Source organism: Enhydra lutris, unplaced genomic scaffold (assembly GCF_002288905.1).
Source record: "Enhydra lutris kenyoni isolate GAN:26980312 unplaced genomic scaffold, ASM228890v2 scaffoldscaffold40, whole genome shotgun sequence".
NCBI lineage: Eukaryota > Metazoa > Chordata > Mammalia > Carnivora > Mustelidae > Enhydra > Enhydra lutris.
The window spans coordinates 6,490,290-6,504,384 of NW_019154124.1; the positions used below are offsets into that span (position 1 = coordinate 6,490,290).

The window sequence follows — 14,095 nt, forward strand, 5'->3', positions numbered from 1 at the left end:
TTCTGGTAAATATACCCATATCAATAGATTCAGTCACATCTGAAAGTCTGTTTTTTCTCCTTTCATCAAGCAACCTCAAAATCTGTCCCCACATGTCTTCCTTTCCTACTGATAAAAATTAGCAAATTTGTGTAAAAGCTTCTCCTCCGGTTTGACTTCACAGTTGACATGAGAGCATGCCCTTGTACAGGTGTGGAGAGGCCAAGGAGTGGGATAAAGGAGCCTAAAGGGACAATTAAGATCTCTCCCTCAGAAAAGAAAGCAACACCATCTTCCAGCAAGAGGAGAATTCTTACTGTGGGGGAGGGGCCACTTTAAAGAGCAAAGGAGGCTCAGGAACATGTGGGAATGCAGAGGACTAAGTTCTCCCAAGTAAACCCAATTTTCCTCATTTCTCTTCTCACTTCCAACTCTTCCCAGTCAATAAACAAAAGAAACCTGGCACAGATGTGATTCAGTAGACATCGCATCTTGGCAAGACCCAGACTGAAATCAGTTTGGACTCAGCCACCTCTGCCCTGTTACCTTGGAATTGAAGGTAGTTTGCAAAGGGGTCTTTAATTGTGATTTTTTTCTTTAACTAAAGCATTCATGGATTCTGTTTGATTAAAATTAATTTCAAAATTACAATATGGTATAACAAGTATGAAAAAAAACTTTTTTTCTTTAGGAACACAGTTAGATAGACCAATTGCTGTCTGTTCTGGTATTGCCTTACCCTTCTGCATGACATGTGTCCACAGGCATGTTCCCAGAACCCCTTCTAAAGGCCTGCTGGTGTATGTACCCAGTCCACCATATATCCTCTCTTGCCATATCCGCCCCCATATATCCTCTCTTGCCATATCCCACCCCCCCCCCTTCCCGGCTTCAACCACTTCTCACCTGTATTTGCCCACACTCACAATCTCTCAAATCCTCCCATTTGACAGTATCTGCTCCTTCCCCAGTTACAACTCCAGCTTCTTCAGGCTACAGCTCTTTATCTGTAGTAACACACTCCTGAACATGTTGAATAACAACACTGGCTCTACATCCTAGCCAAACAGATTGGTATCAAGGTAGAACCCTTGTTGAACAATGTTATATATATATAAAAGGAATATATAGGATGTTATAGGACCCAAGAAGAGAGTTACCAACCCCCCCTAATGTTATCAGAACAGATTGCCCCAAACAGATAACGATTTTGGATGATGAAGATAAACACACACCCGGGTGCACGTGCACCCGCGGGAGTGCACACACACACACACACACACACACACACACACACACACACACGTTCTAGGTGTTTCCTGTATATTATCTCATTTAATCCTCTCAGTAACTGTATCAGGCAGATTCTCCCTCCCCCAGCCCCCTGCCCCGGGCAGATTCTACTGTTTTCCCTTTTAAAACTGAAAGAACCAAGGGACAGTCTTTGCTTGTGATCATGCAGCTTACAAAGGGTGGAGCTGAAATTCAAATCTAGCAAGTCCAGCTCTGGAGTCCCTGCTCTGAATCATGAGAGACAGGACAAAACTCAGCTGGGGTTGAGCATGGCATTCTATCTAGACCAAAGGAACAGTATATCCCAAATAGCAAAAAATGCAGAGAACATGGGGAATGGTCGAGAACAGCAAGGCATTCAGTGTGGCAGGAGTATACATAGTGGCAGACAGGACAGTGAAAGGGGAGGCAGAGGCCAATCCACCAAGGGGCTTATTTGCTGAATTTTTATACAATAGGAAATGAGGGGTTGCTGGAATAATATGATCAGAATTGTATTTCTGAATAGTCCCTCTGACAGTGAAATGGAGGATGTTTTGCCACAGATTGAAACTGGAGGCATGGGTCACCGTGAGAAAGCGTTTGCATTATCCAAAGGAGTTGATAAGGGCTGAGCCAGTGCAGCAACGCTAATGATGGAGAAAGATGGAGCTGAATGCTACAAAAGGAAACTGAAACTTTCTTATTTCCAATGTGTCAACAGTATTCTGGAGGGAAATAAGAGAATGGTGTTCCTGTATTTGCCTGTCTTCCTGTTAATGAAAGAACACTCGTTCAAATCTTTATAGAGTCAAAGGTAAAGTCTAATTAGGCAAACACTATGCAACTTTTCAGACAAGAGTAAATATATATATATTATTTTACAAACAGTAATATTTAATGTTTCCACATTGCAAAAATAAACAGTTGTGAAGATTAAAACTTTTATTTTACAGGATTGTTAAAGACATAAGCCTATTTATACATAAAAAAAAGAATTACAAACAAAAGCTTATCATGATGACATTACCCATCACTTTTACTTTTAAAACATTTCCGTGAGTAGCCATTCAAAAATAAGGACCAGAAAATTTTGTTTCTAGGATATCTTTCATACTTTGTATACTTAAGCTCTTTTTTTTACTGGACAGATGAGTCATCTGTTCGTTTGACGCATTACTGCTTATAAGAAAAATTTGATTTTTCTTCTCAGCAATGAGTGAATTAGTTTCACTTGGAATTTCTAAGGACTAATTTTAGTCAACATTTTCAAAGAATGATAAAGCTTAGAAATAAAGTCTTAAGATAAATATTAGCGTTTAAAATGGAACAAAGACTCTGAAATATTTGTTAATAATCCACGTTTATGAACATTTACATATATTAGTGAATAGTTAAGGCAAAAGACTCTCAGATATAATCTATGTTCATCAACATGTTAAAGATGATCAAAGTATAATATATATTCTATAAAAGACATGAAATGAAAAAAAAAAGAAGAAATGATTCCAAAAAGGAATTTCTATGTCACAAGACTTTTTATTAGGAAAATACCATAAAAGTTAATGGAAAATAAAATTTGATCCTTTGAAATAAGGTGGAAAGATAAGAGGACAAGCTTTTGAGTATTTACATGGATTAATGAGTTATTTGTCAAATCTCCTGAAATGATACCCTGTTCCCATTAAGTTGACGGACACTCACTGTATGAGCTACTTTTCTTTAGAAATGTTATTTCGTGAAGAGTCCATTTTTTTTTCTTTTTTTCATTGTGAGAAACAGAAGTTTTAGAGGATAGGATCTGGCCTCATGAGTCAGTTTTTGATCACATAAATTTACTTAAACCTACACATATTAATAATTACATATAGTAAATGAAAATCTTATCTGAAATAAGTACACTATATAATATAAAAATCTGTGTAATCTTTTTTTATGTTATTTTATTTTTTTGTGTAATCTTTTTTTAAAAGAGAGAGAAATGAAGAGTAAATCAGTTACATTTATTAAACTATTGAGTAGATATGAAGTCTTTGAAATCTACAATGATATTTTACATTTTGGTCTCATAATTCTATCTGCATTTATCTTGCTTTAACATTTTAATAGTGTTCATAATAACCTAATTTTTATCATCTATACCTGAAAACTTTGTATGTCATACATGTATTTTTTAAAAGAATATCATGCTTCTCTTTGGTTAGAATTTTCTGTAAAGGGCAATATTTGAAAAAGTTAATTTGTTACCTAAAGCAACTATCCTCCTTAATCATTTTCAAAGGAGTAAAGTTGCATCTTTGTGAGTTTATTTTGAAAACTTGGTTATGGCAGTAGAAACAAACTAGAAATTAAAGATTAAATATATTTCTATGACTCATATACATTATTTTATTCAAATTTTATTCTAGAGTATTTTTTAAATGTTCAGCAGAATTCTACTGTTCTCTCTGAAAGGATTGCTTTTTATGGTGATGAAATTTAAGACATTACTTTTGTAGTTAAAAATGATACCTACACTCCAGAATTGGTGAATTATAAAAGTTTCAGATATTTTAGTTTGGTTAAAAAAATAAACACTTGTATTTAAATTTCTAAAAAAAAATAAGTAATACACCAGAGTTAGGATTAAAATACATAATATTTGAAGTACTATATATTTCAAAATTTATATGTCCTATAAAACTTAGTTTTAATGAAGTGAATCACTTAATGAAATTACTGCTTTGGATATGAATGCTTTGGCCTTCAGAATATTCTAGTCTATAAATACATGCCTTATTCCCCACCCATACCTATCCTTCCAAAGAAAGCCTACCAGTAGTCACGCACAGTAGTGAACAATCTTAAATTAAAAACCATTGTGCATACAGAGCAAAGGAAGCTAATTTTTGTATTAAAGCAGTTTTCACCATGCAACACCTAAAGCGTTATTAACTGTGAATTAATTACCTTTAAACCAGGGTCTTTATGGTTGAATTTTCTGAATGCTTTTAGGAGTGACATCATGCTACCACTTTTAAAATATTTTAAATGACAACTATTTTACATTTCACAAATAATACCTGGACAGGTTTTATATATATTTCCCTTCATCTGAGAACCAAAATGCCGTAGGGTCTTCCTGAACCAAAGTAAATGTCATAAATTGAGAAAGTTTATCTCAGAATGAGGATTAGGGTATTCAGAGACAAAGAAATACCCAATAACTGAGGACAGCCTAAAAAGAGTGATCAATATTTAAATGTCTCTAAGTCATAATAAAAATTCAGATTACTTGTGTAAGAATTCAGCCTGCTAAGTAAACAATGATTTCATAATTATAGTGAGTAATACAAGTAAATAGAAAACTTTTCAACTATAGAAATTAAGAAAAATTATAAATCTACTTGTGTAATTCTCAATAATCCCACTTGCTTTTGCAAGTATTCATGTGCAAACAGTGTAACAGCAACAAAGAACTCCTTTAAAATGTATGTTTATTTTTTTAGCTTTATTTCAAATGCTGTGTAGCATAAGAACCCACTGCTTAGAGATAAATTTTTAGTCATAGAAAAGGAGTATGAAATACATTCCAAAGTGCTGAAAGAATTAATTGCCCTATTAGGTAATGAATACTGAGAGAAATGAGCATTAGTGATTTATGGTTTAAAGTGCTTGGGTCTAATCATCATTTTGACCTCTTTGAAGGAGGACTTGTAGCCATAAGGCTGTGCCTCACTTATCCCAGGCCAGGTGCCCCAGAAAATCCCATTGCGGACACCTCTGTATTTTTGGTGATAATATTTGCCATTTAAGTTTGCAGAAAGACATGCATCAAACCACCAGCCTGAACTGTAATAGAGCCCACAGTTCCCAGAGGGATATCGATCATTGTCCCTATCTGGGGTAGTGAAGAACTTCAGATCATGGTTGTAATGTTTACTGAAATGTAAGGCATCTCCAGCTGTGCCATTATAGTTACCAACGTGTAAACGGTATCTGAGAAACTCATTGGCCACGTAAAACTGATCATATAAGGCATAGAGCTTGACGCCGTTAAAGTCTTCGAGATCTATTCTTAAAATCATATCCTTACTCTTGGTCAAAAGATGAATTTTATCGTTCCCCAGCCAAAATTCTCTTCGGAGATTGCCAAAACCTACTTTGTAGTCTCGCCACATTCTGGTGAAGTTGGTGCTTCCGTCGAGACGGGCCTGCAGCACAGTCCAGCCTCCCCCCATGGTCTCCATGTCACAGAAAACTTCGAAACTACTGTTTTTGGGATCCGGTGTAACTCTGTAGATCTCACTGCTTCTTTTGCCTATTGTGTGGTAGTCAGAGCAATCTTTATATATTAGGTGTTGAACTGAAGGGGGAAGAAGAGAAAGGCATTGGACTCTGTTAATAAAAACTCTGCATCTTAAAAATTCTTTATATTTACAAACAAAAGCAGTTTGATAATTCAATCGAAGGTGTTAATGCAACCTTGCTCTGCAAAACTTACTTGAACCTGTTTAGCAAACGTTTATTAAGGCCTCAGAATAAGAACTTGGTGTTATAAAACCAGTCAAGGCTCTCCAGCATGACTGTTGGCTGGTAAGCGTAGTGCTAATGTTCACAATGTACAACAAGATCCTCATCGATAAAGTAGTTTTAGTAACGTAGTTAATATTTAGTGAGTGCTACCTATGTGTTCTAGGCATTCTGCCAAAGACTTAACATTTTCACATTTACTCTGCACATTGACCTTATGATGTAGGTATTATTTCCAATCTGTCGGTGAGGACATTTAGGCTCAAAGAGAGTCAGTGGCTTGCCCAAGTTCACAGAAGCATTAAGTGGCAGAACCAGGACGCATCCTGAGATCTGGCTGGCTGTGAGGTTTGTTCTTGTAATTACTACATTCCTTGGTCCTAAAGGTCAGATGCTTCCAACTCCCCTAAACTGCATTCCACATACACAGAAAAAGCACAAGTTTCTATTTCCTTTCACCTCAAGAGGCCAATACCCTCCTCTGTCATAAAGTTTTAGAGGACATATGTTCCAAATGATGTGTTAAAATTCTAACATACAGGGGCGCCTGGGTGGCTCAGTGGGTTGGGCTGCTGCCTTCGGCTCAGGTCATGATCCCAGGTCCTGGGTTCAAGCCCCACATCGGGCTTTCTGCTCAGCGGGGAGCCTGCTTCCTCCTCTCTCTCTGCCTGCCTCTCTGCCTACTTGTGATTTCTCTCTGTCAAATAAATAAATAAAATCTTAAAAAAAAAATTCTAACATACAGAATGGATCATAAATTCCCATTTGTTTTACTCACTTGACAACTAAATAAGATCAAGTAAAAAAAAATTTTTTTAAATAATATACCAGTATTCTTGGGGCGCCTGGGTGGCTCAGTGGATTAAAGCCTCTGCCTTCGGCTCAGGTCATGATCCCAGGGTCTTGGGATCGAGCCCCGCATCAGGCTCTCTGCTCGGCAGGGAGCCTGCTTCCTCCTCTCTCTCTCTCTGCCTGCCTCTCTGCCTACTTGTGATCTCTATCTGTCAAATAAAATAAATAAAATCTTTAAAAAAAATAATATACCAGTATTCTTAACCTAAATTTATTACTTGGGAAGTGTTTAGCCAGTGTTTCATATGTTTGGTTTCTAGAAAGAAACAATAGGTGGTTATGTCCAGGGTAAGTATAATCATCGGTTACCATGGATCTGTAGGAATCAAATACAGATATTTACTCTCAAATATTTCTTGGAAAGATCTGGGCCAGATAAGGCAAATTTAATATGAACTACTCAGAGGCACAAAAAAATCTATTCATGTGTGTTTAGAACTCAAAGTACTCCAATACTTCCCCCAAACTTTTGGTACAGAAATAGATGGTTGAATCTTATGCCTGTTATTACAAGTAGCCATGCAGCATGGAATCTAATGTGTGCCCAGACATGGCACTAAGACGTGAGCCTCTGCCTTGCAGTGCAGAATACATTCAGATACAGGCTCCCAGAAGTATTAGCAACAGTGGTCCTTGAAAGCCCTGCCTACCTTCAGATCCCTGGCAGATTCCCTAGGGTTGGAGCACACACAAGGTGCTTGTTCCAAATGAATGTGATCTCTGTGCCAGACACCATATCCCTTCAACTTAACACTCATGGTAAGTGGAGGTCCAATGCAGGAATGCCTTTCCAAAGTGTAGCAAGACCATCAGCAACAGTGTCCCAGGAACTCAGGTAGAAAGCCAGAATTTAGAGGAACCAGTGCCACAGCTAGAAGTTTGTGGGCATAGTAGTAGTAAAGCAGTTAAGAAGTAGTAGTTAAGTCTGTGGTCTTCTGGCATGCCAAAATTCTCCCCTTAAAATGTTTTGGGGCCACTCGAAGCAAAAAGTTCTGCACCCACATGAAGCCATATAGCTGCTTTTATTCCATCTATTTTCACTAGATATTTGGGATTATGACTAGATATTGGGATTATGCAGATAGTGTAAAATCTTTCAAAGATTCCTTGTGGCCACATGAGAAGGAGTAGTCAGCGAACCACAGGAAACTGATTTCCAACGAACAAAGCATAACTGGAAATATTGCACTATCTCCATTGTTTTCAAACATGTCAGTGAAGAGAGAAGTTAAATGCACTGAAACATTAAGAGATAATGTCTCTCTTCTTCAGTTTGTATGTAGCTCTGGCATTAGCAAATAAGCTCCTTGAAATTGGAAGTCCTTTCACAGGATACAGAACTAATTATGATTTTTGTAATTAAGTCTTAGATCGTTTCTGTGGTCACATTTGCAAAGATACTAGTTTTTCCTGTACTAGCTTGATGAATAAAAGGCTTACTTTATTTCATCTGTCATGTATTCAACTTATTTGCTCAGGTTAATGTTTACAGATACTGTGTAGCTATATAATATTCATGAACAAGTGATAAGAAGACATTGTACCTACCTGGACGTGACTGTATTTCTTCTTGAATGGGACACTTGGATGAACACTTGCCGTCCAAACTGTTGACTACCGAAGTTAGATTTGCCACTTTGCTATCAACATAACTCTCTATATTGTTCATATTTAAAAGATTGAGCTTCTCCAGGCGACCCTGAAGCAGGTCGATCTCCTCCTTTGCATTCTTGAGATCAGAGGACAGCTTGTTCACCTCACTCTCTAATTCTTGAACTCTGTTGTCATCAGCTTCTTCCAGGGATCCTGGGCTAGGTGACAGCTGTCCATTTCTGCCGGGGGCCCGGCTGTCGTCAGCCTGCAGTTTGCAGTCCTGGCACGATTTCTTCAGGGCATTTACCATTTCCTTGAGGTTTTGGACTTCCTTGAACACCTCCTCGATCCTACTGAACTGCCTGGGGAGCTGAATCGTCAAAGGGGGCAGGCTCACCTGGTAGGGGCATTCGCCACCCTCCTCGCATTTCCCTCTGCTTTCTAGTCTCACCGGGCAGGCATCCCTGGCCCTTTCATCTTTAATTTCCTCCGTTTCATTGTTTCCTGCAACCAACAAGCTGAAAGCGGCAAGGACAGCCGAGCTCAGCCAGCACCAGCTGGCGGGCTTCATGTTTGCGGGTGGCGCTCACCCCAGCAGGGATGCACGGTTTTGAGAGCCACCGCGGCTGCCTGCCTGAGTTAGGCGTTCTGTGTTCTCAGAAAAGGGCGGGAGCGCTTGCATCACCAGTTTCAGAAACAGAGGAAGAGGAGCCTGTACTCTTCACACGCAGCTTGCCAAGACCTGTTACTGATTCTCAGAATAACATGCATCAGAATTACTGGATTTGACTGGATGCCTATATCCCTCACGTTTCACTTTTATCATTTAGTTTCTAAAGCACAAGAAAAAAAAATCTTGGATTTCACAGTAATTATCCTAAAAATAAATTGTACTTAATGCCACTGGGAACAACTAGCTTTTAAAGAGAAAAATGAATGTACTAGTTATCCAGACGGAAGAACAGAAAGTTTACAAAAATGGAAAAAATGGCCTTTCTTTTTTCCTTTTTAGAAGGGGATCATGGAGGATTCTGTATATTTTTCATGTTAGACTTTCAGGTGAAAGAAGCCTTAAGCACTTGAAATTTTTTAGAAATATGCCAAGAAGCACAGTTTTCTGACTCATGCCATGCATTTTTGCTTCATTTCTTTGAAAAAGGGAAGAAAACCGGTAGAAGAGAAAGGGGTTCACTTCCATTCTCTGGCCCTAGCACAGTGTAGAGGAAACATCTATCTGACAAAAACACATGTAAAAGTACACCATTGACTTTCATCAAAACCAGCAGCCTTCTCCTTCACCTTCACCATTTTTGTGATTGTACAGTCACATTCTGCAGTTGCCCATGAGCTAATCTTTGAACTTTTCCTGGCTCTGTTCTGATTCTCCTCCTGTCCCCAACATCTGTGCCTTCCCCTCCCAATGGCAATCCTATGTCCGCGCTCTCTGCCTCCCACGATGGGTCCCTCTACCACTAGCTCTGTCACGGCCTTGCCCAAACACACATCAGCGCTCTTGCCTTTTCCAACTTTTCTTGGTTTAAACTTTTTTTTTTGCAGTTTTCTACCTTTTCTCCTCAGAAGCTGAGGGGCAGGAAGGGGGAACAGCTTCCGTTGGAGAAACCACCTACTTTTAATTTGTTTTGCATCTTGACATCTCATAAGATTTCTTATTTTAAAAAGGAAGTTTTGGCTTTAAAAATAATTCCAAAATAATTGATATGGATAAAAATCCCAATTCTTTATTGCATTACTCAAGGTACTCTATAATCTATCTCCTACTTATTTCTTTAACTTGATGTCCTGTGACATTTCTCTATATCCCCTTCATTCCAGCCAGGTACACTCTTCACCCTAATTCTCCATTCTCCAGATTCTCTAAATCTGGCAGGCTCACTTTACACTTTGGCAATTGTATTTACTCCGAAGACCTGGATTCCATCCCTGGCTCTACCTCCTATTGGAGGGATAGATCATTACCTTTACTGAGCCTGGGTTCCTATAGCTATGAAGGGGGTATCTGGCTGTTTTTCCCTCATACAAGAATGATACTTATAAAAACTTTGAGCAAAGTGTGTACCAAATATGGTGTTACAAGTAGCATTCTTTCCCAACAAATTTGTCAAGCATGTTCTGTACACCTTATGCCTCATTTGCCTCCATCTTCTTCCAACTTTTTTATTTATTTATTTTTTAAAAAGATTTTATTTATTTATTTGACAGACAGATCACAAGTAGACAGAGAAGCAGGCAGAGAGAGAGGAGGAAGCAGGCTCCCCGCTGAGCAGAGAGCCTGATTCGGGGCTCGATCCCAGGACCCTGGGATCATGACCTGAGCCGAAGGCAGAGGCTTTAACCCACTGAGTCACCCAGGCGCCCCCCAACTTTTTTAAAAAATGAAGTTTGTTATTCTTCGTCCCATTCAATGCAGTCAAACCAATTTAAACAAAATCTTTTAACTTTCTGACTAAAAATATCTAATTAATCTCTTAATTTCATTTTCTCTCCTCACATGCTTTTAAGCTGTGACACTCTCTCGTTGTAAAGGAAGAAGTAGGTGAATGGATAGATCATTTTAAAAGAAAGAGAATGATGATAGTATAGATAATACATAAAAATATTTCAAAAAGTAGAAAGATATAGGAATAATATTTAGTTTAAGGTATATTACTAAACACCCTTAACTGGCTAGGGTACAATCTCTTTATTTACCCAGTTAATTATTTATTAAGGACCTTCTATATATATTCAGCACTGTGCTAGATCATATATAAAATGCATGCCCCGGCCTCATTCATTTATTCATTTGTTCATCCCCCATCCCTCCATCCCTCCAGCCACCATATATTAACTGAGCAACCTTGACATGCAAGACACTCTTCAGGCACTTAGTTCACACTAGTGAACAAATCAAACAAAAATCCCTTTTTTCCTTCTTGGGCAGGGCTGTTGAGGACCTTGTATTTTCTTCCCGTTGGACTTTGAAGTAAATCATAAGCACTTTAAAAAGTTTCCGAATCTAACAAAAGTTCAGCTCTCTGACTCTTGCCATGGGCTCTGTTTCACCTCTTTGAACCAAGCATTTGCTTTCCAAGCACTACTGCCGATTCTTGGGCTCTGCAGCCACGGGCCAGGGCATGGCTCCACTGAAAAAGCTTAGATGTGCTGTGGGAACTGGCTCCTGTCCACTGAGGACCCATAAACAATTCCCAAGATAAAGGTAGAGAACTGCTTTGTTAGTTATCAGTGACACTGTGGGGTGATTGTCTGCGTTCTTAATTAAAAAAAAAAAAATCACTAGTCATTTACTGCAGACAGACACTAAGTGACTACATGAAAGAGCTTCAACCTGACTAATAAGTTTATTAACCCCTGGGGCCAGAGAGGGTGTGCTACAAGTATTTGAGAAGCTTTCACCAATAATATGTCACTACATCCTCCCATCTCTACAGTTACCACGAGCACTTGCAGGTGAGTAGAGAAAATGCTCAAAGCTTTAAATACTTGCCTGTTTTACAGTTTTTAAGAGACAGAGTTGGAATTTGAACCTGGATCTGACTCCAAAGTTCATGTCTTTTCTCCCATGCCACACTGCCACGTAGGGGCAAAGTAATACAGGAGAGGTGTATTGGTACCAGGTTGTGGGGGAGCCTGGTGCTTAACCACTGCTTAGATCAATGGGGAGCCACTGAAGGTTTTTGACCAGGGGAATAATGTAACCCATTAAGCACTTTAGAGAAATTAATCTATCAATAAAATAATTGATGTAATACTTGGTGTAGTGGAAAGGGAAAGATTAGGCAAGAAAACAGTTTAGAGGCCATTTAAATAGTCCAAGTTCTTGTTTCCCAAATTGTGTTTCCTGGAACATGAGTAACTAGATGCTGATGAATACTTTCAGGACAAACAGATCTGAGAAATATCAGTCATACGCTAAAGTGTTTTATGGCTGGCCAAGAGGAAAGTGATGTATGCTGCATTTTTCAAATGTTAATTAACAATAGGAACCTTCCCCTCACCAACCCCAGGGCCATTTTTAGAAAGGGATCTTCAACTAGAAACCAATAGGAAATGGGAGTTCTAGGTGAGAGGTATTAGTGTGATGGCAGGAAGGGTGGTAAAGGGGTTGCAGACATTATTACCAAGGAGTTATAGATAGATCACTGGTCAGAAATGGAGGGCAATGGAGAATTATGAAATATGACCCTGGTTGAAGTTAAGTAATGTGGCAATGAAAATAGGGAGTGAGCAGTAGGTTGGAGAGAGTGTGGGAGTACCAGTTCTGTTCTGAATACATTGACAAGCCATTAAATAGAAATGTCTACCAAACAGTTGGACATCTTGATATGAAATCATCCCAGAATACATGTGAAAATCAACTTGAAACCACAGGAACCCAGAGGATGGTCAAAGAAATAAGACAAGAACCAGAAGAGTGTATTGTTGCAAAGACTAGGAGAGAAGGTTTCAAGCAGAATGCTCCCAGATAATCAAAAATTTGAAGAGCTGACTTTTTGTCCTCAGCACCTGTGGAATTGCCATCATCTACCTTTACCTTTTGCCTCCTCCCTTTTGCTGGAAAGTCTTTCTGTATTTTCTCATGCCCCATCTGCCCTGACTTGAGTATCAACCTCTGATTCTTCATGTCAGCGTCAGAATCTTCCCTTCGTCTCCACATCTGCCTTCAACTCAGAACTGACACATTATGCACATTTACAGATTTGTTTTTCAGATCTAAACAAATTATTTAGCACCAACAAATGATGGAATTTCTATAAGCCACATATGAAAATTAATTGTACCAGTCTATATTCAGAATGTATTCAGACTTCTTTATTGTTTTCTTATTCAAAGTATATTTAAGGGAGGATCTGCATTTACTGTATTTGGGTCAGATTTCAAAAGTAAATTTCCATTTCCTCTAATGCAGTTTTTTTTTTTTTAAAGAAACACTTTATGTCTCTATTTGTACCAAAGGAAGTTACTATGACAATCATTATTTATAGCATTGAGATATTTTCACAGATATTATATTTATTAACATATTTCAGTTTCTGATTTATTAAATTCAAGAGCATTTGATTATACATTAGGGAATATGTCCTTTTAGGATAATAAATAACTTAAAACATTCACTTTTTAAACTACTTGATTTGAAATGTCAATAGTAAATAATGTTTATTTTAATATTCCTTAGGGTCTTAGTCCTAGTTCATTATAAATTTCACAGAAAGAACCTTAAACAATACCCTGATTTCAGCAACCCATAGAGAGATCAAGAATTTCCTGATTTTGATTAAAACTAGAATAATAGTTGATAGTTTCTTTGCTCTGTCTTGCAAGTACCTCACTAGCATAAATGCAGACTAGAAATCCCTCCAGTATGGACCTACTATCAAAGATCCATTATGTGAATCCTTAAGGGTTCTGGTTCTAAAGAAGTAGAGGAGAGAAACATCCAAAGGTCCGCTCTTTACAAGACTACAGAATATATAGTTATTTCATGTGCTAATGGCCCAGATCTTCAGTGGGGTACTCGGGGTTCCTCAGCTAAAATTTTATGAAATTAGAATATCCCATGAGAGTCTTGAGATGTCCATAAGTCATTATCTATCAACAGAATCTCTTTTTGCCAGGTACCTCACACCAAGCCAGGGATCATGATGGATCCAAGAGATCCATGGGGCATGACATCTAATTTTGCTATCATCTGATTTCCAGAGACTTAGAAAACTTCATATAACCAATGTTGGAGAAACAAAATGTATTTATTTTTATTTCTTTATCAAAAATTGATCTTCTTTCTTTTTTATTCCTGAAACAAAACAAATAATAAAAACATAGTAAAGAAATCATGAAAATCATATCATGTCTTTCTTTTTTTGTTTCA

At 38.0% G+C, this 14,095-nt stretch overlaps 2 protein-coding genes across 2 annotated transcripts in view; one reads left to right on the top strand and one right to left on the bottom strand.

Moving 5' to 3' along the window:
• LOC111155203 (coiled-coil domain containing 146) overlaps positions 1 to 14,095 on the top strand; it is a 115,614-nt gene that overhangs the window by 38,334 nt on the left and 63,185 nt on the right. The gene's annotated exons all lie outside the window — the stretch shown is intronic.
• LOC111155204 (fibrinogen like 2) lies at positions 4,711 to 8,962 on the bottom strand. Its single transcript, XM_022515301.1, has 2 exons — positions 8,164 to 8,962; positions 4,711 to 5,596 (listed from the first exon to the last, which is right to left on the bottom strand). The coding sequence occupies exons 1-2, from the start codon at positions 8,777 to 8,779 to the stop codon at positions 4,890 to 4,892; spliced, it is 1,323 nt and encodes a 440-aa protein (XP_022371009.1). The 5' UTR covers positions 8,780 to 8,962; the 3' UTR covers positions 4,711 to 4,889.

Coding starts and splice junctions, on each gene's coding strand:
- LOC111155204 (XM_022515301.1), bottom strand. CDS start 8,779: ATGAAGCCCGCCAGCTGGTGCTGGCTGAGCTCGGCTGTCCTTGCCGCT. Junction 5,597..8,163: donor AGAAATACAGTCACGTCCAG/GTAGGTACAATG, acceptor TTCCCCCTTCAG/TTCAACACCTAATATATAAA.